Here is a 23,542-nt window from a genome sequence, read left to right as displayed (position 1 = left end):
AAGCTAAGATTGACGAGAAAAAGCATACCAGGCGTACTCCTTGAGACCAGACAATGGTCTTTCACGGACATCGAAAGTGGAAACGTTACTGGCCTCTGTGTTTGCCAATATGGTTCGAGGGAAGATTATCAGGCTCTGATTGACATGGGGGTAAAGATTAAGGATTCGATAGTTCTGGTGAAGTATTACGGCTCGCAAGGAGATAGAGCGTTGAAGATAAAGGCTGCAGAACTGGCTGGCGCTGCCGGTTGTATTATATACTCCGATCCAGCTGACGACGGTTTCGTCAAAGGCCCTGCTTGGCCCAAAGGAAGGTATATGCCATCCGATGGAGTGCAACGGGGAGCGGTGAGCCTGATGTCATGGGTGGTTGGAGATGTGCTAAGTCCAGGTTTCGCCTCTCTTCCCAAGGAGAAAAAAAGATTGTCCGTAAGTGAAAGCCCAGGTCTAACCAAGATACCAAGCTTGCCTATAGCATGGAGAGATGCGCAGCATTTGCTCCAAGCTATTCAGGGTCATGGCAAGCTGGTACCGAGAGAATGGGTCGGGGGTGTGCCGGATATCAAAGAATGGTGGTCGGGAGACCAGTCCTCCCCCAAAATCAACTTGATGAACCTCCAAGATGAAGTGGAAAGACAGCCAATCCATAATGTTATCGGAAGGATAACCGGTGTTGAGCAGCCAGAAAAGAAGGTCATCATAGGAAGCCATCGCGATGCATGGTGTTTCGGAGCTGCAGATCCAGGAAGTGCCTCCGCTATTCTGGTGGAGGTCGCACGAGTATTCGGGCAGCTTCGAACCCTTGGCTGGAGGCCTTTACGCACCATCGAGTTTGCAAGCTGGGATGGCGAAGAATACAACCTTATAGGCTCCACCGAATATGTCGAGAAAAGGGTCGAGGAACTTCGGAATGACGGAGTTGCGTATCTGAATGTCGATGTGGCCGTAACTGGTGAGAACTTTCGGGCTGCTGCATCCCCTCTATTCGAGCGCTCTCTTCGACGGGTGCTGGGACGGGTTTCCGACCCTAAGACTGGCGAAACCTTGCGAAGTATCTGGGAGAAGAACGGTTCGAAGCTTCAGGGTCTAGGGGCCGGTAGTGATTATGTCGCTTTCCAAGATATCGCGGGCATATCCAGCATCGATTTCGGCTTTGATGGGGAACCATATCCATATCATAGTTGTTATGATAATTTTGACTGGATGTCCACTGTTGGCGATCCAGGCTTTCGATACCACAGAACTCTTGGACAAGTATGGGCTTTGCTCCTTTTGCAAATAGCTGACAACCCTATTATTCCGTTCGACCTTGAAGCATACGCTGCTGCCGTTGCTCAATATGTCTCTGACTTGCATGGCTATGCTAAAAACCAATCCGTTCCATTAAAGCCTACGTCTAAGCACACCCGCAAAGGCGACTCCGACCGTCGCATTGATTTTCAACCCTTATACCGAGCCGCGAAACGTTTTCGACAAAGCGCCGATGAGTTTCGCAAATGGTTGGAGCTCTGGAATCGGACGGTCACTGAAAATAATGGCTTCGAACCCAAAGTTTATGGACTCGAGAGGTTGAACCACAACAACCAAATGTCGGATTTTGAGACTCATTTGCTCGATCTGCAGGACGGCGGAGGCGTAAGTGATATTTCCTACATAGCCGCTAGACGCCCAACCCCCAAAACTATCCTTTTGTCCTAATTTTGTCCACAGATCCCTAACCGGACCCAATTCAAACATGTCATATTCGGCCCACAGAAATGGTCCGGATACGACGAGGCGTTCTTTCCAGCCATTAGAGATGCAATCGATTCGAGAAACTGGACCGAAACACAGCATTGGATTGATAAAGTCTCGTTGATACTAACTGATGCGAGTCTTAAGCTCAAATGACACCTGACTGACATTTCCTTTCTATTCTTTTACCAGCTGCTACGCCTTGGGGCAGTTTTGGTTTTGTTCTAACTGAAGATCTTGTATTCCTCCAGCTGATTGATACGTTTCAATGAGTACGTGGCCAACAGCTTTTTCAATTGCCATTGGTCCTTGTCTTGCTTGATGTTTGAGCAGTTGTATTTCTCTAGACAACCTAGGCAGCAAGCGCCTTGAGTTAGACTTGTCTATACCCCTTTTTCCTCTTTTTTTTCCCTTTACACTTGGCTGTATATACCTATCTCTTGTTTTCCTTTCCTTACCCCAATACACAAAGCCTATGGAGCTCCCTAGCCTCAGAAACGCACACTGGCATCCGTGCAAAGCTCTGTTTCAGATTGTTTTTCATTTTTCGTTACTTTTGAGCACTTGTGGCATGAGAGCCTTGGGTTTCATTATCTGTATTTCTAGAAATTTGAGGGGTTTGTTTTAAAAGGAAAGAAGCATTCCCAAGTGTTTGGAATTAAAATATTCTAGCTAAACAACATGCTGTACATTGGCGATTCTGAGCCGACTGTTCTAGAATACATGCGGTGTATTATACAATGCGAACAATTTTGAAACCAAGTAGACCCGATCTGTTGGGATGACGGCCAAAACAAATTTTTGCATCCCTCTTTCGTGTTGTGAGCAATTCGGTGCGGTCGATGTATTAAATCACGTTTACCTTGGAAGTATTTGTGCGTCTTTCAGCATTTCACTCCGAAGGTTCGACGATCAATTTTATTCTTTTTCGTTTTCATTTTCAGTGTGATATCTAGTGGTTGCAAACGTCTTCGGCTCCGACCACCAAAAAGGAGCCACGTCAACCAGCGGGCATATTCGTGAAATGTATCTTTCAAAATTTCGCAAATATTCGCCAGTGAGCAATCCTGCCACGAACTGCTTAGGTTGGTGGGAGATTTTTCATGTCGCCTTTGCCATCCTTGATCCAAGAAGGGTGGATCAATCGCTCCCTCTCGGCGTAAAGTTGCTTGTACGCGCCACGGATCGTGCCATCACTAACATGGGCAACAGCAGAGATTTCTTTCGCCGACTTGCCCTGGCCCATCAAGAACGACGCCATATAGATGGAAGCAGCCACGATGGACAACGGAGAGCGACCCGCGAGGTCACCCATTGAGGTAACCCGGTCAGCAAGTGCAGATGATACAGTTGTAACCTGGAATGGTAGGTCAAGCAGATTGCAGAAACGGCTGCAAAGGTCACTTGGTTTCGTGGAGGTAGTCGCAGTATAGGTTTCATTGGGGTCTGGGACTCCTGTTGAAGAAAGCATTAACCACACAGCGAGCTAGAATATTGTGAGAACCTGCTGGAAAGACCTTACCTCCACTAGAAACAACGGAGTTAATCCTCTCCATGTTCTGCGCAGTGAAGAACTTCTCCAACGTCTTATAAATCCTTCCGATCTCTTTCTTGGACACTCGTGTCAAGGCGAAGATCTCTGTGAACGTACGTGGAACCTTGCACTGACGACAGGCAATGAAAATGCATCCGGCAATAATGACGTCTTGGGATTTGCCCTTAAATGCCTTCGCATCATCTACGATTTTGAAAAGATACTTGGCAGTGTCCGCAACGTTCTTTTGAATATTGAACCCGTCGCAGAGTGCGCCAATCTCCTTGTAAGCAGCCAACAAAGCTCGGTTGGTTTTCTCACTAGACATCTTATTTTGCGCACGATGCAACTCGCGTGTTTTGGCACCACCTTGCCCGTACGAGATTTGGGTTTCAAGCTGATTCCCATTCAATAGAGGGTTGGCAGCGTCTCCAACACGAGATGGATCATCATTGTTTTGGTCGTCGTTCGAGAACGTACGCCATTCGGAATGTTGATCAATCTCTCGATCTGCGAGGACAAGGCCACAGGAGCCACAGATCGTTTCATGAGAGTCAGGCGTTCGCAGGTTCGGAGGATTCTCCTTGCACTCAGGGCAGATTAACCGTGCGGCAAGATTCTCTTTCCACAGATTTGGTGGAGCCTCATTTCGAACCGTAGGCCCGAAAGTCGCCATCTTCTTTACCTTTTCGCTTCTATTCAGCCGCTCGCTCTGTCGCCTTTTAATGGACTTATGAGTAACCCTGAGGTTATGTTGCGCTGCGTAAGTACGGATAAATAACGGCGAATACAGCTTGCCGGTTACTCTTTGTGAGGCCCGGCGGCCAGAGATGCGAGGGGGATGGAAAAATGTCTTAGTGGCACGCGGTAAGCCTGGGATCAAGCAGAAAGCCGTGGCCACTGTATTTCGCTATCATGTCAGCACAAGTGACGAAGGATATACCATCATTTAACACTTTCGAAAATGTACAATATGACTAGATGGTAAATGAGACGGACAGCCACTTCGGGATCGTGCAGGAGGATACACTCGAGTGCTCAGAAACCCAAAAGCAGCAAATCTATCTCGGCTTTACCTTTCAAAGACAATTATTCCGCCTCTAGGCACGAAGGAAGCAGCTTGGGTTCCTTTGCAGGATAGCCAACTCTTCCAAGACGCAGTAGGCAAGACGGAAACCGTCTACTCAGTGTCAAATCCTTTTCACTCTTGGATGGTAAGAGTGGCGAAAATCAGCGGTGACTGAGTGAAGCCTCTGGCAGGGGCTCTGCGACGTAGGAATGAATCTCAGCGGGGTACTCGAGCGAATAGCCTCCGGATGAGCGATATTCCTGAATCTGAGACTCCGAGTTGAGAAGATCAACGTTGTTGGAGACGCTGAGGGAGCCTTGGTCTGGATGGAAGAGAGGAGATGCTGTTGAGAGAAGAGCCGCAGGCAGACGGCAGCCTGGCGATTACTAAGCACTATCATGACTAAGCCGCCAAGGCCCGCCATGGCTCACAAACCGCCCAAACGGCCGATATTGCAGTTTGACGTCGAATCTGCAGTTGACTGCTCCCTCTGGATTGTCCCAGCGTCCCTCCGTCGCCGTCTCACAGTTGCAACGATGTTTCAATCACTCCGGGCATCTGTAAGCAATATCGCGGCCCTTTTTTTGCGTCAATTGAGCGCAGTGCTGACCTTGCATAGCGGTCGCTCTTGACCCGAGTGGCTCGGCAACAAAGCCCCATCGCTGTTCGAACCTTTGCTACTACGTCTGCTCGACAAGGTAGAAGAGTTAAACAAGCTCCTCTTTCGACCCCGGATGCTGACCAATACTCTCCATCAGCCGACCCCGTGCAAGAGCTCTATCTTCGCGAACTCCGCGCCTATAAGCCCGCGCCTTTGAAGCCATCTGACGCCGAAGCCTACGTGCAAAAGTTCGTCATGCCCACACCACCCCCGTCTCCAGAGGAAGCAAACATCGCCTCGGAGTTGAAAGCGTACGAAACGCAGGATGTCGAAGTGGAAGGCCAGGCTGCCCCTGGGGAGACTGCCGCCGTTGAAGAGGATTGGTTCGAATTGCCAGAAGAAGAGGAAGCTTCCGCTGCTCACTAAGTGTGCTTGTGTAAAAATAAATGGGAATGTTGATAGACAATTGAATTTCGCGCATCCCGAATTGTACAGTTACAATATACGAGGTTTTCCCCTCTCTGCTTTGATATTTGATCCTTTTTGCGATGAGGATGGCACATCAATGCGATGACAGTCAAAGTGTGAAAGACGAAGCATTTTTCTTCGTCTCCCGACGCCAGAAAGGGCTGGTCCTAGCAAGCAATTTTTGACACATACCACCACTATGATTGATAGGATTTACCTTACCATTCAACTACCGAAGTTGCCGGGAGGTAACGTAAATGAACTACAGGATAACGAATATGATTGAATACTATGGGTTAGTGCCGTCAATAACGATATATCGCATTGTAACGAACGAAGGAGGGATAAAATGTAAATAAATATTATCGCCGGCTTCTAGCACTCCATACTCTTTATAATCCCGTCTTTGCCTCCCATATCAGAATCAAAGCCGAGCCCTCACTGAAATGATAAAAATTGGGTTCTCATTTGCCTCGTCCATCCCACGGTCGACGGAACTCACGGCCATGCGATGGTAACTTCTGGGTAGCAACCGTGGTTAATCTGAGTCAGGCCTCCTCCCAGGCTCCCATGATTCCCATCCACGGTCGGATTCGTTCTCTACTCACCACCGAAACCTGGCATTCAGCCCCAATGGGTGGCTTATTACTCTCAGAACGATCGAAGACTTGGCTTGCATTTAGCCCCGTATTCTCGTCGCCTTGGCTGGCTCCCACTAGGGGTTTAAGGTGCACTCCGGCGTCGCGGTCTGCCCGTCATCAAGCGAGCCGGGAGTCCTGAAAGCAGCGGAAGATTAATGATGTTGTTCGGCGCAGCATTCCCAGCCTTTTCGGTGCGGTCCTTGGTGATGACATGGCTCTCCACTCCATGCAGACATACGAGCCATGGGAAAAGCCCACCAGAAATGTGGACTTTTTTATCAAACGAAAATAGGCAGAGAAAGCCAATTGGCGCTCGTAGCCTGATCTCCATCCAGCTAACGAAAACTAAGCAGCGTGCTCATTTGAAATAGGTGAGGCTCAACCGCCGGTTGTTGAAAGAGAACGTGATGTGAAACTCTTGAACCTCGCGCCTCTAAATATAGTCAGTCGTCCGCGGCCGACATCATCGCCATCATCACTTTTCAGTTGCCATCTTCCAAAGGTCACAGCATTCGAGCAGCTGGTTGTCTTTCGCTTTACTTTTGGCTTTGCACCAAACGTATAATGAGGATGGTAATTTTAGTACCGTGACGTTTTGCCGCTTTCTCTTTGTGTCTCAAAACTGCCTGATGGCTTCTCCCAGCCTGCGTCTCAGTTTCCCGTCAGCAAATATCACCGTTACAGCAGCCCTTCACTCCCGCCGCCAAGCTCGTCTTTGAGCCCTTGAAGCGACTTTGCGAGCACCCCTCGTGCACAAGAGACAATTAACATCCAGTCTGAAATCTACCGATAAGTAAGGAAATCATCTGTGGGCCTTGTCGAATGTGTGGATTACTGACCATGTCATAGGACACCACGGCCATCACCCACTTGGTGTCGTACTAATAATTAATACGGAATCCCTACCTCTTTCAACTTCCTTGTCACAGATTTCCTACTTCCATCCTCCTCGCCGCGAGCCATTCACGCCTGGGAAACCGCGCTGTACTCCTTCGAACAACGCCAACGATCCCAAGACCAAACAATCTCGATGGTGTGAAACTGTGCTATTTACCAGTTAAACGGTTGGAGAGCGGGTCTCTCCAAAAACCCAGGCCTTGATCGCGATATACCCGTTGGGCGGTTTGACTATGCCTCCCTCCACCAATGATGGCAGTGATGGTGGAAGTTCTTCGCAGCTGACACGTTCAGCAAGTTATAACTATATTCCGGCTCTCATTCCAGACGGAGATGGTACCCTTATGAGGAAAACGCTTTCTGAGGTTAATCTAACACACTCGACCGACCAGCAGACACACTCACAAAAGACCGAGGATTTTGCAACGGGAAAAGAGATACTGCGCCAATCGTCTCTTCGTTCTAAACGTAAGAATGGTTCCACATTCACTCTGGGAGATGATGATGGAAACAGAGCGAGCATGGCAAACGGCGGGAGTGCCAGGACTACTGAATCGACGGACCGCTCGCGGAAAACGAAAACCGTAGCTGGTGCTTTAGCAAGCTTGACTCGTAAACCATGGAAAACCTCGAGATCTCCTTCGCCATCCCAGTCCAACAAAGATATGATACGGCGTTTAGGGCGCTCAAATGGACAGATCTCCCCAGCTGAAATCGAAACAGCAATACATGACAACACGCTTACAGAACCAGTTAAAGATAGCGGGAAGTATAAGGCCAATGATCCAGCTAGAACAACCGCTGTTTTGACCAAACGAAATAAACGGCCGCTCAGCGTAACTGCAGCAAAAGACCAAAATGACAAGCCTCCTTCTGTTTCTAGAAGCCCTTCTATTCGATCATTGCGCCGGAAATCCTCTTTAGAACGCCTAGCAGCGTCTGTCGGGCTTTCCAGACAAGATATCCCTCCAATTCCACAGAATTCTCCACCAGAGGTAACCAAACTGAAACCGGAACAGCCACGGAAAAGGGATGAGCTATGGAATGTATTCAGAGGGCTCGATGCAGATTTTCAAAAGTAAGTATTTAGCTGCTGTCCTCCATCAACAAGATCCACATCTGATTTTCGCCAAGATATCAATCAAAATCTAGTTCCCTTAAAGTCAATGTTATCCGCTCCTCTCTTCTTCCATGCCTTTCGCGCTATGCCAACCATCCGTCCAACGCACAGCTACGGCCCGAAGACCTAGATCGACGTGTGAACATATTGAACAAATGGTGGACTGGTTTGTTGGAAACTCTCAGTGGGAGAACAAGCAATTCCATAACGGGGGTAGACAGGCCTGTTTATCTCGAAGCCATTACAGCTATAATGATGAGACCCGAATGGCGAGCACCGACCTCTCCAAGTTCACCAGGTGCAACCCCAACTCAAAAGTCGGATTTTACTCGAAAATCCAATACGTCCCTCGAGTCTACAGGGTCAGACTTCCTGGTCGATTCCATTCATCACAATGTCCGTAACATACTTTCCCAGAACTTGCTTTCTCAGCTATCATATTGCATTGATAAAATGTCTACAAGGCACACACCTGCAAGCTTGGTTTCATTCGCAGGAAAATCATGCGCATACGCTTTCTTTTTCTGCCGGGATGTGTGCGATCTACTCGTGCGATTGTGGAATATTGGGCCTGAATTGATACGGAGGGTCATCAGTCAGTTCAAATCAGAGGGAAACCTATCGACCAGGAATGCAATGTCTGAACAAATCGCATCTCACTTCCCGCCGGTGGTGAGAGGATTAAGTTTCACTTCGCATGCTGCCTTGGTTCGTAATATGCGCCGGAACGCCTCCGTTCCTTTGGCTGCGTCCAACATCAACTGGTTTGGACCGTGGGTCTCCAGATGGTGTGGGCGAGATACTGACCTGTTTTTCGTTTTTGTGAAGCATTTCCACATTCTGGTTGCAGAGTTTTTGCCCGCGGGAACGGATTTTACAAAACGTATATATGTTCCTGGTCTGGTGCCGGTGCATGCTCAAATGCTAGTAGTCCTGGAGAGCACGCTCAGTAAACAGTCTAACCCCCAAATTCCGGATAATATCAATGGCCCTGCGACGACTACATTTGAAGATTTTATCGACGGAGCAGAGGCCACAGCAACTGGCTTCCCTCTGGGGGCTACGAATTCTTTGCGAATCATGTCTGAGAATCGGCTGATTTTAATACTGAAACACATCCTCCTGGACAACTCCGTGCCGTCGGATACGAAGCAATTTTTCCTTGAGACATTCTGTGGAATTCTCAAGCTGGCCGCTCGGAAAACCTCACTTTTTGACCATGGACCATGCTTTGTACTTTGCGACTTTGTTGAAGAGCTCCTCCCAATCATCCCTCCTTATTGCAAATCGACTGGCCAAGCCGATATACTAGACTGGGACTTTTGGCTTGAAGTTTGCAAGCAAATGATGAAAAGCAGAAATGTCGTTACTGAAGTACGAGCTTTTGCTTTTATATTCGCTGCTTGGGATGCTATCAATGGCGTGGAACTGAGAAAAGAGCTATTATGCTTAGGAATGCTGTTACAGGAAAAGCTCTTTTACCACTACTTCAGCCACTGGAGCCCCATGATCCGGTCCTACTTCCACCGGTTGATATGCTGGAGACTAGCACGATTAAATGAAAACCCTTCGGCTTTGGATAGGTAAGTTAGAATAGCTGCACTACATCTGGTAATATTTGCTAACCTTCTGTAGACGAATATACAATACTTTGTCCAGCCGGCTAAGTGAAATCTGGAGTTACTTTCTGTCTTATCAATCGAAAGCGGAAAAACAACTCACAGCGCCCCTCTCCGCAGTTCCTTGTACTCCAGCACCCGGGCGAAGAATAATAATAATCAGAGATGATGCTGTTCCTCCCCCAGCAAACCTCTTTGTATTTCTAGACAATATTTCCTCCTCAACCGGCCAGACCAACAATCTGAGCCAACGAGCTTTTGACGGAGATATTGATTCCGATCTAACCCCAGCACCAGCACAGCCACAAACGAAGAAGCGATGGAAAGTCTTGAGGTCGATATTCGGCAATGGCTCCAATCCAAAACCCGGTGAAGTAACACCACCTGGCAGCAGCTGCGACGAGCTTGATAGCCCGGACGAAGGAAGATCCGAACCGAATACATCGATAGCAGATCCAAAAAGCCCCGAGCCCAACAGAGCAGATTCCGAAGACACTCAGAAGCAATATAGAACATATACCTTCCGCTTTTGCCTCGAGTGGATGGACCGCCAAAGATGTCTCCCAAGGAACAGAAGGCTTTTCCCACCGTCGCTACCTGCACTAACCCAGATCTACCTGCAATCAACCCGCAACGTGGCTATCAGCAGTTCTGACTCTGGGTCTGGATCTGTGTCGAGGTCCATATCTGATACAAGTTCCGTCCTTGAATCTGATACTGACTACATGGAGGACGTCTCGAACGCTCCAACCACGGCCACTTCTCCTCCAATCGTCGGCTCTGGTTCCACGAAAGAAATGCCCTTTGCGCCATTCCAATGTCCTAGCAACAACTACTCCTTCTCCAGTAAATATGCCGGTCGAGCTTTGGCAGAATGGAGCTTGGTTGTTTCCGAATGTGATTGCTTTTTCCAGAGAAGACGAGATGAGGGCGTTCCGTATGATAACTTGGTCGAGATTCCAATGCTAGGCGTCGAGAGCTTTAGGAAATAAAGAGCTACGAAGTGCAGCGTCGGGAAGCGTACCTCGGAATATAAATTTTTATGCATGCCTTCCTTGAAAAAAGGGGCTTTTTACCACCAGGCGTTTCAAGCATGTTTGATCCTCTTTACTGGCTAACCCGGCATGGCCTATTCTTTTGGATCTTTCCCGTTTTGTTTTTTGTTTCCGTTCAACACCCATTTCCTATCCTGGTCTTCGTCGATCCATTTCCTTCTCGTCCGGCTCATAAACTAAAGCGGCGTTATGATTTAGCATTTACTTCGCGATTGTGGCGTTCACTCCTTTTTTTCCTTACGAAAGTGCCGTCGATTCATTTTTCTGCTTGACCTGATTCCTCCATGCAATACTGGGTTTAATAATATCTTGCTCCTCTTTTGCTTTCGGCTTTTTCCCTTTTTTAAAAGAAGTTGTCCTGGTACGGTATGGGCTGGAGTTCGTTTTCCTTTCTTTTTTCCCTTTCTTTTTTTGGTTTATCGTTTTTTTTCCTGATGGTTGCGCGGCATTGGACTGGTGGTTCTGATTCGACTTTATATGGAGTATATATCATGTCTTTTGGGGGACCCTTATGGAGAACCCAGAGATATTGTACCAAACAACACAAGTGTCCAGGCAGCTCACATAATCCATCTGCTGAAAAGCTCCTGGGCATGACATGTACTGTTAACCGAAAATCTATGACTTTGCGCTATATAAATACCTTGCTCATCCACATCGCTCTCAACAACTTCGACCATTGAATGCAGCCCCTTCCTACTAACCGTTCTGAATCCGTACTAGCATAATTTGCATTTCTTAACTATCCATATTTCATACAAGCATTGGTATTTCACAATCCAAAGAATCTTCTACAGCTTCAGGTATAGGCCCTAATCGCTAACGATAATACGATCTTCAAAGAGTAGGGGAATCTGGAGCATGAGGGATTGTCGTAGGATCTCCAGCTGGAAGATCAGGCTGGTCTTCGGTTGATTCTGGTTTTGGGTTTTCCATGGAATCTTGGGGCTCTGGACTGCGTGATTCCGGTTCGCCGTTTTTCACTTCTTCCTCCACATTGGTTGGCTCGACAGTTCCTGTCTCTTTTTGCTCGATCGAGGATTGTTCTGACTTGGGAAGGCTTTCACGTCGTCCCTCCTCCTGGCAAAGCACCAAAATTCCATCAGATCCCATTGACCAAACATTCCATGGCTCAACAAGTGTTATTTGAGGGGCTTGAGGGGCCTCTTTCATTGTATTTTCAGGTGTGGAAGAGACGGCAGGTTTTCTCCTTGCAGGACCTCGTGCCCTACCTTTACGCGCATCACTCAGTGGGCCTTTCGGAACTTCCGGTTTTTCTTCATCTTTCTTTTCCTCTGGTTTGGGCGCTTGAGGCCCAAGTTTCAAGCGGTTGTCTAGGTCCGACAGAAATCCTGCCTTCAACGCTGCGATTTTCGAACCGAGTGGGCGCGATGGGACAGGGGGTTTAGGTTTCACGGGTGCTGTATCGCTAGAACCGGTTGAAGTCACCTTGGTCAAGCTGTCTTGCGAAGTTCGTTTTGGTGGTCTGGCGGGTCTTGGCGGAATCTGAGGCTTAGGGCGCTCTGGAATAGCAGGTGGTTTCTTTGTTTCTGCTGGCGAAACTGTAGACTCGACTTGGGGAGGAGGAGCTTGGGGTTCAGGTGAAGTCTTCTGTGGTCTCTTCGACGGGCGAGAAGGGACCTCTGGAATAGACGGTTTCCTCGCGGCTTCTGGTGATATGGTCTCATTTTGTTGTTCTGGGATCTGCACAGTCGTTTCAAGTTGTTGACTTTCTGGAGCTTCTTCCCAGATGTCTTTGCTTGGGAAGCGCTGTTTAACCTGGGATCTGGCAGGCACATCATCGGCTCGGTTTGAAAACGCTGTTGAGATTTGATCTGACTTCTTTCGTGCATAGTGCCGGTTCCTCGCCATTTCTTCCTCTGGGATTTCGGTACTCTCGTCTTTTGGGCTTTCAGGTATAGATACTGTTGTTTGCAACTGTAGACTGTCTGGCGCGTCCTCCCACACATCTTTGCTAGGGAATTTGTGTTGGTGATACCCGGGATGCTTTGCAAGTTTCTGTTCCACCGATAATTGGTTCTCGTCTTTATCGTCATCAGGGAAGAGTGGTTCGTACTCTTCGACATCCTCAAGTGGTCGTCTCATATCCTCGAGTTCTTCTACTCGCGAGCTATATTTCAATAGTTTTGGGCTAGGGAGGGGTCTCGCGGAGGTTCGATTGCTACCAACGCTGGGAGATCGGCTGTGTTTTTGTTCAGGTGAGCCGATGCCGTGAAGGTTTTCTTTCCTACCTAAAGCGGGTGATATTGCTGGCTGTAAATGTTCGGCGCGCTCATCAATTTCGTCTTCCGCGAGTATTGGTACATCCTTTTCATAATCATCCAATGAATCATCGCCAGGTGGCTTAGGTTCGTCTGGAGCTGGCATAAACCCATCCGGATGATGCTGGTGGTGAATTGGTTCGTCTATGTGGATTTTGACCTCCTCTCTGTTGTCTTCGCGTGTTGGCTCCACGGGAGAATGCTCATCCTTTCGGGCGTCAAGACCCTTAGAATCAGAGCTTTTCTTTGGTAATTCTGTAGCTGCTTCAATATTCTGGGAGTCTTGCTGATGCACCTTTGATCCGTGCGGTGGCGACGCAAGGCGCGAGGCAAGTTCTTCGGTGGCTATATACCCAATCTCTTCCTCCGGGGTACCCATAAAATCTGCAGAAGTGCCTGACTTTCATCAGTTTGGGCGCAAATCATTCGTATTAGACAGGGCACCCTTACCGAGTCCAATGCCTTTTGTGGCGGATGACTTAACCATTTTATTTAAGTCGTCGCTTGACATAACCCATTCCGGTCTAGGACTTCCGATCCCCGAGCCGTAATGCCCTTGTTCTTCACGAGCTAGTTCTTCGGGGTGCTTCTCATACCACGCTTTTTCAAATTTATCGTTTGAAGGCACGCCGTGACCGTGAAGTCCATAGCTACCAGGAGGAAGAGAGTTTTCTCGCGCACTTCGATTTCGGGCATGCTGTTGTCGCTGAGAGCCAGAATTATCACCCCTGTAACCTTCATTATGGGCTCCCAAAGTCGCAGGAGTGGGCGCTTGCACATCACCAGCGTTGGGAATCATGGGGGCCCGCTGACCAATTTCAGGAATACCGTGCTCGTCCTCTAGCTGCTCAGATTTGCGTGGTTCGCTTGAGGGCTCGTTCTGGGCGCTTAGTTTCCTATTTTGTGTCCCTTCTTCATCAGTTGCTGAAGCTGATTTCCCAAAACCTGCGGCTTCAGCCTGGCGGGAGTCTGTCCTTGTCACAACTTCCACCTGAGCCATTGCACTAGAGCCCGGTAACGAAGGTTTTGGTGCGTAAAGGTGTAGATCCTGATTAATACCTCTTGTCTCAGCAGGTTGTTGGATCCGGTCTCTAGCTTCGCCTTCATCGCTATCCCCATTTGTAACATCTATACTTTCATATTCCATTCCTTCTTGACCAACTGATGGAAGTGCCGCGACACTAGGAGGGTGTGAAGGGGGGTTTGTATTCGAATGGACAGCTTCTCCAGGAAGCGCATTTAGTGGCGAGGGCGCAAAGGTGTCGTGCATCGGAGATATAGGCCGATCAGATCGTCGTCTCGTTGGGCGAGGTGGAATCTTTGGAACATCTGGATTGGGCGGAGACATGGTATTGGGTGAGCGAGAGGGCCGCGGTGGGATTGTCGGAGGGGCTCTTGTCGCCATTATAAGTGATTAAGGGCCGTCAAAAAAATATCGAAAGTAATGCTACTAGATACCATTAGTAACTCGCAACAACGCGGCCACTAACTGCTGCATGAAGATTGGTTCATATAGGGTATCACGTTGCTGAAGCATCAGCAAGCTAACCAAAGTGTTACTAGCACATCAAAACCAGTTCTCCGCAATTGTCATAAATAGTGATCACTGCAAAAATTAGGCCTCTCTGGACTTCCATTTTGGGCTTTCTGCCATCCGTACTCCGTATACATCTGTATATTAGGCAAGAACTGCGGAGCTTCAGTCGCAAGCTTTCTCGACGGAAAAGCAAGCAGAAGTGGCTTAAAGAAAAGGAAGAGCTATGAGACTTCTTAGCATTGATGAATTCATTGCTTACCTACTTATATAACGGCGATCTGCGAGGTCCTCAGCCCTGAGTTGACAGACGGACTGACGTAGTTAAGTATATACCAAGCGAGGCGGAGAAAGGTAATCAACAACTCAAGGCCAAAAGATCCAATCGTGCACACGGGCGAATCAACTATAAGTTCATTATTACTTCGTAAACCACATTCAGGGTCTTGATATACACTGAGGAGTATGAGAGGAGGTTCACGCTTGGAAGCTCTCCCCCGGGATCTTTGAAGCAAGCCGCATGACATAATCGTGGCTTGAAAGCCAAGATTACCGCCAGTGGTATGACGTGGTATCGTATCCATGGCGACACTCACGGCTTGGAGCACAGCCGCCTTTTATTGGCCGGTGGGTTTCAGGTACGGTATCTGGAGTACACGCTGTTTCAGAGTTTACGGCAGTGAGCAGAGCTGCAGAAGTGTTCAAATACATAGCAGAACACGTCGTTGGAGGATCTGAGGATGTCCATGTTTGGTTGCACGCAATTGATGAGGACCAGGTATTGACAAAAGGTTGATTTTCAACACAAATGAAAAAGGTATCATGCATCCTACCTACCTATACATCAGTATAGCAGAGAAACAGTTTAAAGAGCAAGACACCATCCCAAACAAAAGAGCCATGGTCAGAAAGCAAGCTGGGGTAAAGAGTACATAAAACATGGGTCTTTCCAATGTCATCTCAGAAATATTATGGACCAATCTCGCTTGGCGCATCATACACACAGTAGTTATTCTGCACCCATAACCAATCTTACACAATCATCTGGGCCACTCCTTGGCCGCCAAGCGTCTTGCTGCCGGTAAATTCTTGTTTCATCAAGCCTGCTACAAGGTAAAAGAAAGCAGCAATGGCTAGCACCACGGCCGGTGCAATCAAGGCCGAGGTTCCAATGATGAGGCTGAGCCACAAGCCAGCGCTCATCGCACCATATACAATCGCGCGCATGAAGTTTGTGGTGAAGCGACGAATAAAGGCATCAAATTTCGAGGACGTGGGACAGATTCGAAGAAGAAACGGAACCTCGATAAAAAGTAGAATCGGGGAGTAAATTCTGCAGTATCATTAGCAAAGTAGGCTAAGATGTCGAAGCGGCCTCTGATGTCATCGGTTCACTTACATTGATATTATGCCGAAAGGAATATACTTAGAAAAGACAGCTGAAAGGCCGATTGCGAAGCAAAGTATTATGCAGAGAACTCCAGCCCTATATTATCGCGTTTGGTTTCAGTAAGCCATTATAATACATACCATGGAAAGGGGTTTGAGGTTCAAAGCATACCATTGCCCATAGATACCTGTGGTGCTCTGGTTAGCAATCTAGCTTCCTTACAGGAATATGAGCTGTCAGCTGCGTAAGCAGCTTGCAACGGAGCACTTACTGAAATTTCTTGACTTGAACTCCTCTGCAATCGTCATTGTGAGTAAAGTGCGTGGGTTGGAATGGAAACGATTCGCTCGAAAACTAATAGGCGTCGGAGTCGTCAAATGGCTGAAGTAGGTAGTAACCGGTCGTCAAGGTCGTAATGTCGTGGCTTTGTTGGCGTGACTGAAAACCTGCAGAGTCCTTGAGCTGTGAGCTTACATACAACAAAGATAGCGTTGCATTAACCGATGACGGTTGGGGGAGCAACGGCTATTAAAGACAGGTATATAGCGATGAAGCTCTTACCTAGCAAAGCTGGGAAAGGCAGCAGAGCGGACGCACAAAATCGTTGAGTGAATTCGTCAGGAATGAGCGATCGTAGCTGTAATTCGGATGCCAAGCTGGAAAGAGGACTATGTGGACGATTCAAGCACAACCCGCCGAGAACAGAGCTCTTCGATGCGGAATCTCCTGGCGGTACGGAAACGACAAGACACGGTGCAAGAAAAGAGAGCAGGAACAGGGAATGGTTCTTTTCGTGAGACGGCCAAAAGGATGTGCTGGACTGTTCGCAGTTGAATTGAAGACGACCCGGGATCAAATGATGTGATACCGATTGTCCAAGCCACAGTTTGCGCGAATGCACTTGCCTAAACACTTAGCCCGCGCCAAGCCTTCGGGCACGGCGTTATTTGCCATATATGGAATAGTGGCCTGCTCCCTGACAAAGCATTTTAAAAGCGGCAGCCATGATCCATTTCACCCCTGGGCAGTCTTCCATGGATACCTCTACCCTACTACCATCAGAGATGTACCAAGAGCTGATGTTCAACCATTTTTATGTCTCGAGTTACGATACGGCTACCTTTGTTCTGGAGTACTTTTGTTAGACAAATATATCGGGGGAACAACATGGTGAGAAGCTTATGATACCAAACTTTGAGTTGCAGCATCAAGTCGGATTCATTCGAGCATGACTTCCAAAAGGAGCTCAGTGCTACAATTCTGGTGGCCGGATGCTTCAACAACAGTTCAGGGGGTAGAGTGATACTTTAGGAATATATCCAGGTAAATCGACATCCTCCCTGGCGTGCCATTGGGACGCCGTAAGCCGTCTATTGCAGTACTTCGGGCAGTTTGCTGGCAAGGATTACCGTCAAAAGGGTGCTCAATCCGGTTTATTTAAACCAATACAAAGACGCAGCTGCAACTATCGTTTTGATCAGTAAACCGGGAGAAAAACCAAGGGGCCTAAACTAGAGGTACTTTGCGACAGCCAGCCCCAGCCCATCAATCCTCTTGAGATCTTGTGGCCCGCAAGACGGTTTGCGAATTCCATCATTTTCTGGATGTTGTAGTCATCCTTGTAGTGTGTCAGACAATACAATATACCGGCAATGAATGTGTCGCCAGTCCCCATTGTGCTGCCAAACCATAACAAATAAGCATGCTGGGCTTTCAAGGAACTAAAAATGTCCACGTACTCAACAACCGGAGAAGTATCCGTGAATGCAGGGGATTCAATATATGTCATGCTGTGCCTATCAAGACTCAGGGCACCTTTTGCACCCCATGTGCAACACAAAAGTGACCTAAATCATATTAACGTCTAGAGCTATACGCAAGCTATGTGTATATGTCAAGGTAAAACACCTACGCTTTGAGGGTTAAGGACGACCGTGCGTGTAAAAGAGCCCAAGGGGATTGATAGCCGTTTCCCTGAAACCAGCAATATGTAGTTATCAATTAACAGCGTCATTGTCGAAAGATAAGCATCTCTAGAACTTACCTGAGCCCAACTTTTGGAGTAGTCAGGGAGTTCATTATAGTTGACGATTGTCCTGGAGCCAGTAGATTGACTTCTAATGATATAACTGGACGCAGGTTCATGGCACAGATCCCGATATATACAATGCTGAAGGTTAATATTCGAGTTGAGGGAATCTTCAATCTCCCTGACTGCAACCGACGATCTTGCAGGCAGCGCTGTCGCAGCATAAAACGGTACTCCGGACTTTTGGCCCGCATCCTACAAGCTGCTGGAAAACTTGGAGAGAGTTCGTAATGTTTCCACCAAGACGCCGTGAAATTGTTGATGCACGTAGCTTTTCATCTTCGTTCGGGTAGTATGCGCCCAGAACGGATGTTAGTGCATGCTCGTTCAGAAGCATCGGTAACGCACTCACGTTAGAATCGTGTCAAGGTAAAAAGCTCATACTGCTATCAGAGCTCTCATAGTTGCTGTAGGGGAGGGGAATCCCGTACTAGTAGTAGATATGACGGTTGCTTTTATCATTGGGCTTGCGGGGCCTTACTATACCATTTGGTTAGACGTGATGGAATGGCTTATATATACCTTGTAATCGTGACAGAGCCTGAAAGACTTGCCGAAATCTGCGGAGTGAGAATATATAGCTTATATCTGGAGGTATATCTGGGTCAATCAAGGGCGGAAGGAGATTTCCTGCTACGGGTTTCGGTACTGAGCTCAAGAAGTTACTCCGTAGATTTACAGTTCTTGTGTTGAAAATTTGAAAATTTGCTAAATGATCGTTTCATAACAAGGGAAATTGCTTGTTGGTCTGGCTTCTTATCAGGCCCTCTCAATGCAGCAGTTTCATATTGGTAGATACCTCATACAACCATCCAAGTTGCCCCTGCACAACATTATCCGGATGGCTCCTAGGCACGATTTACGATGAGTAGACCAGGCGGAAAATGTCGTTAAACACGAAATAGCTGCCAGCACCGTCGGGGAGAAGTTGGAAAGTTTGAGAGTAGCTCATGGGTTTGGCCTCTTCGTCAACCTACAATCGCAAAACAATTAGTCCCTTATCTTCTGCTCCAGCCCCTTAAAACCCCTCACGGCCCGCAAAGCGCCCATCTGCACTCACCAAAAGAGCACCAGTGACCATAACCACAATTCCGCCCGTATTCGTTGGCTGGGCATCCAAAGTCGAAACCTGATGAGCAACCTTCTGGAATGGGAGAGTCTAGATCAAAAGCGTAACAGTTAACGATGCAGTTCTTCAAAAACATTATGACATAGTACTAACGGTCAATTTCTCAAGGATAGAGGCGGCGCCTTGAATCGAGGTGGTCTCAAAAGTCAACATAGACTCGGCGCGCTGTTCGACGTGTAAGCATTTCACCGTCCGTCAACATATCATTTCGCGTCCAGAGACTGTTCCCTACATATAACGCCGAGAGACCAGCTCGATTTTCATCGAAAGTCTTGTAGTAGAACTGAACAAATTGTTCTAATCATCTTGTCAGCCACAGGTCTCAAACCGTCGGGTACTCCAGCTTTGTAGAATTCCGTATCGAAAAGTCATAAGCAGAGAATAAAACGTACGCGCAACTTCGTTGAAATCTGAAATTAAAAGTGAAATGTTAGTTATCTCATAAACTACACGCCCAAGGCAGCTTTTCCCTGTCCCGCATGATCGCGCCCAGTTTTCCGAGAACAAGCTGGATTCGGTCAAGCCGGGTATCTGGGGAGCGGAGCAGAATCAAACCTACTATTAGACATTTTGTCTGTTTCTGGTATGCAAGTCGCCTTGATAAGCACAATCTGCTGAAGAAGTTGTCTGAGGTCACTGGAGATCGATGAACTTTGGAGGCAGAAGATAGATGGTGGGGTTGTTGCTAGTGGGGTGGGAAAAAAGCAGCCTTCACAACCTCGCTTGGCAAGATGCCCCTTTTTCTCCCAAGGCTAGGTACAATCATGCCCAAATCACGAGAAAATACAAAACTACACTCCCCTACCATACAGTAATCAACAGCCTATGGAGTAGAAAGCACTCTCTTATCATGACATGTCAGTTATTGATCTCTAGTTTGATCATTAGTAATCGCTTAATCCGAATCGGAATCCGCAAACATGTCTTCCGCTTTGGGACGACGACGTTGAGCGGGAGATTCGGGCGTCGATGTCGCAGGCTTATCAAGCTGTTTTTCTTCCATCAACATTTCAGATCCCTGCTCCTGGGCTTCCGGAGATTCATCATTCAGAGCTTGGCCGTCCAGATCTTCCATGTCACTGTCTTCCATTGGAACACCGTCAAGATCTGACATTGGCCCACCGTCGACATTTTCATCGTCCGTTAAACGTTGCCCATCAACATCCACGTCCATTTTCTGAGCATCAGCGCTGGGTTCACCATCGTTTGTGTCGGCTTTCGCGTTAATATCATCCAACGTCTTCCATTTGCCTTTACCCCTCCCACCAAACACCGTAGAGTTTTTCTCTGCCTCCACTCGAGCCTTTTCCTCAGCCAGTTCATTTTCAGTGAGAGGTGGCCGTTCGAACACCTGAACGAAATGTTCATGGCTTGACTGAGGAAAAACACACCAACTCTCCCAGAGACTCAAGAGATTTCCAATACTTCTTCTCCATTTTTCTATTTTCAGGCGACCCCATCCGAGCTCTTTCTCAAGTCGCCCAAGGTGCTCGAAAAGTTTGTGATTCTTGAGTGCTGTCTCGAATAGCTGCCTATAACGCCAAGCATGGCGAACACCGCTCGTGGACGACGACGACAAAATGTCCGAGATAATATAGAGCCCTACTAGTTGCGCAGGTGATGTGTCTAGCTTTTCTCTATGCGCAAGCTTCACCGATTGCTCAGCCGCATCACCATCGCCACCATTAGCCTCCTTGCCCTCTAAAGGCTCATCTGCTTTTGCATTTCGAGCTTCAGTTTCATCCCGCTGCCTTTCGGGGTTTGCCGTAGTATAAGCAAAGGGACGTTTTGCATTGGACACTATCAAGTTCACCACTTCGTCAGCTCCTTCCCCCGCATGATGTATGGCGAATGCTGTGACGCGAGCGACATCGCCCCGGCGAAGTCTCGTATTAGAGGTCGGGAGTCGCGCAAGAAGATGAACTAGTTTGGCTTTTTGTAGCGGGTTCAAGTGGCCAGTCCCGTCGCTTGTCTCGTTCGAGGCCTCATTGATACGCCTCTCGTCTTCTCTATCGGAGTCATCCTCTTCAGAGGAATCGTAATCTTCATCGGAGACGAATTGGTCCAACTGAGTTATGAATTCAAACTCCAATTTCTTTTCTGGAGCCACCCAGCTCGGCCCGTTCTCAAAGATATACGCTGGAGCAGCGCAGATTCGGCTTCTGCTAGTGCCATTTTTGGAATTTGTAAGAATATCCCACAGCTTCCATCTGTACCATACGCCACCAACGCTCCTAGGGTTCCAAATCCATGCCCATTTTTCCTCTTTCTGCACTTCCGGGCGACTCATAAGAAGGGCTTCAAATTCGGGGCCGTAGGTCAACAAGCTCTCCAATGTTTTATGAATCAACTTCAGCTGTTTTAGGTCGGAAGGCGGTTTAACATCGATTTGCAGTGCCGGTCCGCTCCTTTTACCGTAGCCAGGACCATAGGAAGCCGGAGGCGCAAATCCAGAACGATGGGGACCGGGAGGGCCACGACCAAATGCTCCAGGACCATGCGAGACCGGGCGGGCTCCAAAAGGTTGGGAGGTGAGGGATGCAAGCCCGGGAGTAATAGGTATCGCAGCATTAACTGCAACAGAGGAAAGGTGTCGAGATATGGAAAGATAAAACCCCCACCCTAAGTATTTATTCTGCAACGAGCTCACCACTGTATCCATATCAGTAGCAGCGGTCTCTTTGGCCAAAGTGACAATAGCAGACCAAATCTTTCGTTCTCCGCTTCCTTGACTGGTTGGCGGTATGATCTTAACATTATCCACTACCAACACGGGCGGAATAAGCGCTTTGACGACGGCTGGCGAGGTTCCTGGGGGCAACGAGGAAAGGTGCAGAGTGGGTTTAGCGGCCGCTCTGTCTGCTTCTTTCTTCTCCACGGTTTTCTCTTCCTCGTCATCAGATGTCCGAAAAGCAGCGTCAACTGGCCCAGCGGGATTCTCGAACGCGAAGATGCCTCGACTCGTGTCGCGGTCTCGAGACGACGTTGGGTAACCATCGTATGTCCGCTTTTTCGAAAAGGGTTGCGGAGGAGGACCTAAACTCCCGATCGCTGAACTCTTCATTGTCCCGCTTGTGAAGTGTCGCCTTGCTGGGCCTGCAGCCGACGGTCCGGGCGGAAGGTTGCTAGGGCGATATGAAGGCGACCTGCCTGCTGTGGCAGGGGATGACGATGAATCGCCATCGTCTTCAAACGATTTGAGGAAGTCCTCGTAGACGGCTGCGGTTTCGGCCTTCTCTCTCGCGCGTTTGGCTTCGGCCTCTGCTTTCTGGCGTTCGAACAAGGACTTTCTCATTGGGGCTGCTGGTTCTTAGGAGAGTTTGAGCAATGATTTGTTTTTGGGTCATCGGGCATACTTAGCTACCGAGCAAGAACTGAAGTAAAGGCCAACTGACGTCCACAAGATCTAGCAATCAATCTGCAGCTGCGAGAGTCAGTGATCCAGTAGTGATGCCAAGACAGGCGGTTAAGCGGTACTTTAAATCACATAGTAACGCGTTTGATTGGCTAAGTGCTGTATCTTTGTGTATTGGCAAAATGGCCAAGTATTTCTTGGCGCGAGCGATGTTTGTTTCCATCGACATCAAGTTCAGCTCTCTCACTCGCTTTCATATGTAGCCGATGACCATGAAGTTGACTCCAGCATTTGCCCTTGGACACCCTAGGCCAAGAGGGATATCATGCCAATTTGGATATGGACTTCCAAGATGCACTTATCTCCAGCTTTCCGAATACCTGAGTTCGATTGAATTTTTGTCCCCCCGATCCATAACCTCATTCGACAGGCGGATTTTCCGTGCAATAACAAAGAAACATATTGGTACTTGGCAGCTGGAAGTGATGCCATGATGCTATTTGCCAGAACTAAACGCAGAAGGCGCATCGTTTGGAACATAGGCCAAACCGGAGAAATGCGGATGTATAGGAACTGCCACTAAAACAACTGCGGAAAAGGGCCGACGAGAACTTTGGTAGAACGTGAGAACGTTTTTGAATGCAGGAAATCAAGTCAAGCTGGTGGATTGCAAATTGGTCGAATATTTATATTAAAAAGACGCACAGCCAATATCAACCGGAATGGGTCGGGGCCAACCATCAAGCCGAGTGCAAAGGTTCACAGAACCATTTCTCGCGGGGTTGAAAACCATGGACTCACCGACTTTGTGTTCTCGGAGCCTTTGACGTCCGAACTTACTCGATGTCAAATAGACCCTTTCACCCTTTGTCAAACACGAACTTGCGCATAGATAAGCCAAGATTTGAAAGTAGTTTGGAAGAAGAAACAAACCCACAGAGAATAGTTGTCGACATTTTACGACGGCTCAAATCCAGTGCCTTTTCATGACATCCACAGGTTCTCATCCAACTGGGGCCCATTCG

The 23,542-nt window shown here is 48.1% G+C and overlaps 8 protein-coding genes across 8 annotated transcripts; 3 read left to right on the top strand and 5 right to left on the bottom strand.

Moving 5' to 3' along the window:
- Positions 1–144: 144 nt before the first annotated feature.
- Positions 145–1,890, top strand: UREG_07399 (uncharacterized protein; the record flags this gene model as incomplete). Its single annotated transcript, XM_002582580.1, has 2 exons — positions 145–1,635; positions 1,711–1,890. The coding sequence occupies 2 exons, from the start codon at positions 145–147 to the stop codon at positions 1,888–1,890; spliced, it is 1,671 nt and encodes a 556-aa protein (XP_002582626.1).
- A 925-nt stretch (positions 1,891–2,815) lies between these two features.
- Positions 2,816–3,944, bottom strand: UREG_07398 (transcription initiation factor IIB; the record flags this gene model as incomplete). The annotated part of the gene is made up of 2 exons (XM_002582579.1): positions 2,816–3,189; positions 3,257–3,944. 2 exons carry the CDS (start codon positions 3,942–3,944, stop codon positions 2,816–2,818), a joined length of 1,062 nt encoding a protein of 353 aa, XP_002582625.1.
- An 815-nt stretch (positions 3,945–4,759) lies between these two features.
- On the top strand, positions 4,760–5,364 carry UREG_07397 (uncharacterized protein; the record flags this gene model as incomplete). The annotated part of the gene is made up of 2 exons (XM_002582578.1): positions 4,760–4,897; positions 4,957–5,364. 2 exons carry the CDS (start codon positions 4,760–4,762, stop codon positions 5,362–5,364), a joined length of 546 nt encoding a protein of 181 aa, XP_002582624.1.
- Positions 5,365–7,177: 1,813 nt separating this feature from the next.
- UREG_07396 (uncharacterized protein) lies at positions 7,178–10,675 on the top strand (the record flags this gene model as incomplete). Its single annotated transcript, XM_002582577.1, has 5 exons — positions 7,178–8,022; positions 8,079–9,647; positions 9,700–9,809; positions 9,981–10,057; positions 10,295–10,675. The coding sequence occupies 5 exons, from the start codon at positions 7,178–7,180 to the stop codon at positions 10,673–10,675; spliced, it is 2,982 nt and encodes a 993-aa protein (XP_002582623.1).
- A 900-nt stretch (positions 10,676–11,575) lies between these two features.
- Positions 11,576–14,368, bottom strand: UREG_07395 (uncharacterized protein; the record flags this gene model as incomplete). The annotated part of the gene is made up of 2 exons (XM_002582576.1): positions 11,576–13,404; positions 13,471–14,368. 2 exons carry the CDS (start codon positions 14,366–14,368, stop codon positions 11,576–11,578), a joined length of 2,727 nt encoding a protein of 908 aa, XP_002582622.1.
- Positions 14,369–15,586: 1,218 nt separating this feature from the next.
- UREG_07394 (uncharacterized protein) lies at positions 15,587–16,252 on the bottom strand (the record flags this gene model as incomplete). Its single annotated transcript, XM_002582575.1, has 4 exons — positions 15,587–15,887; positions 15,954–15,979; positions 16,085–16,131; positions 16,216–16,252. The coding sequence occupies 4 exons, from the start codon at positions 16,250–16,252 to the stop codon at positions 15,587–15,589; spliced, it is 411 nt and encodes a 136-aa protein (XP_002582621.1).
- Positions 16,253–17,455: 1,203 nt separating this feature from the next.
- Positions 17,456–19,731, bottom strand: UREG_07393 (nuclear transport factor 2; the record flags this gene model as incomplete). Its single annotated transcript, XM_002582574.1, has 11 exons — positions 17,456–17,544; positions 17,592–17,791; positions 17,857–17,918; positions 17,989–18,073; positions 18,556–18,593; positions 18,908–19,006; positions 19,094–19,192; positions 19,256–19,327; positions 19,395–19,459; positions 19,555–19,572; positions 19,722–19,731. 11 exons carry the CDS (start codon positions 19,729–19,731, stop codon positions 17,456–17,458), a joined length of 837 nt encoding a protein of 278 aa, XP_002582620.1.
- A 326-nt stretch (positions 19,732–20,057) lies between these two features.
- On the bottom strand, positions 20,058–22,457 carry UREG_07392 (uncharacterized protein; the record flags this gene model as incomplete). Its single annotated transcript, XM_002582573.1, has 1 exon — positions 20,058–22,457. One exon carries the CDS (start codon positions 22,455–22,457, stop codon positions 20,058–20,060), a length of 2,400 nt encoding a protein of 799 aa, XP_002582619.1.
- Between the last annotated feature and the right edge of the window lie 1,085 nt (positions 22,458–23,542).

Source organism: Uncinocarpus reesii, genomic scaffold (assembly GCF_000003515.1).
Source record: "Uncinocarpus reesii 1704 scaffold_5 genomic scaffold, whole genome shotgun sequence".
In the NCBI taxonomy this organism is placed as follows: domain Eukaryota; kingdom Fungi; phylum Ascomycota; class Eurotiomycetes; order Onygenales; family Onygenaceae; genus Uncinocarpus; species Uncinocarpus reesii.
The sequence above is the reverse complement of the archived record's forward strand: the minus strand, read 5'-3'. Positions and strand labels throughout refer to the sequence as shown.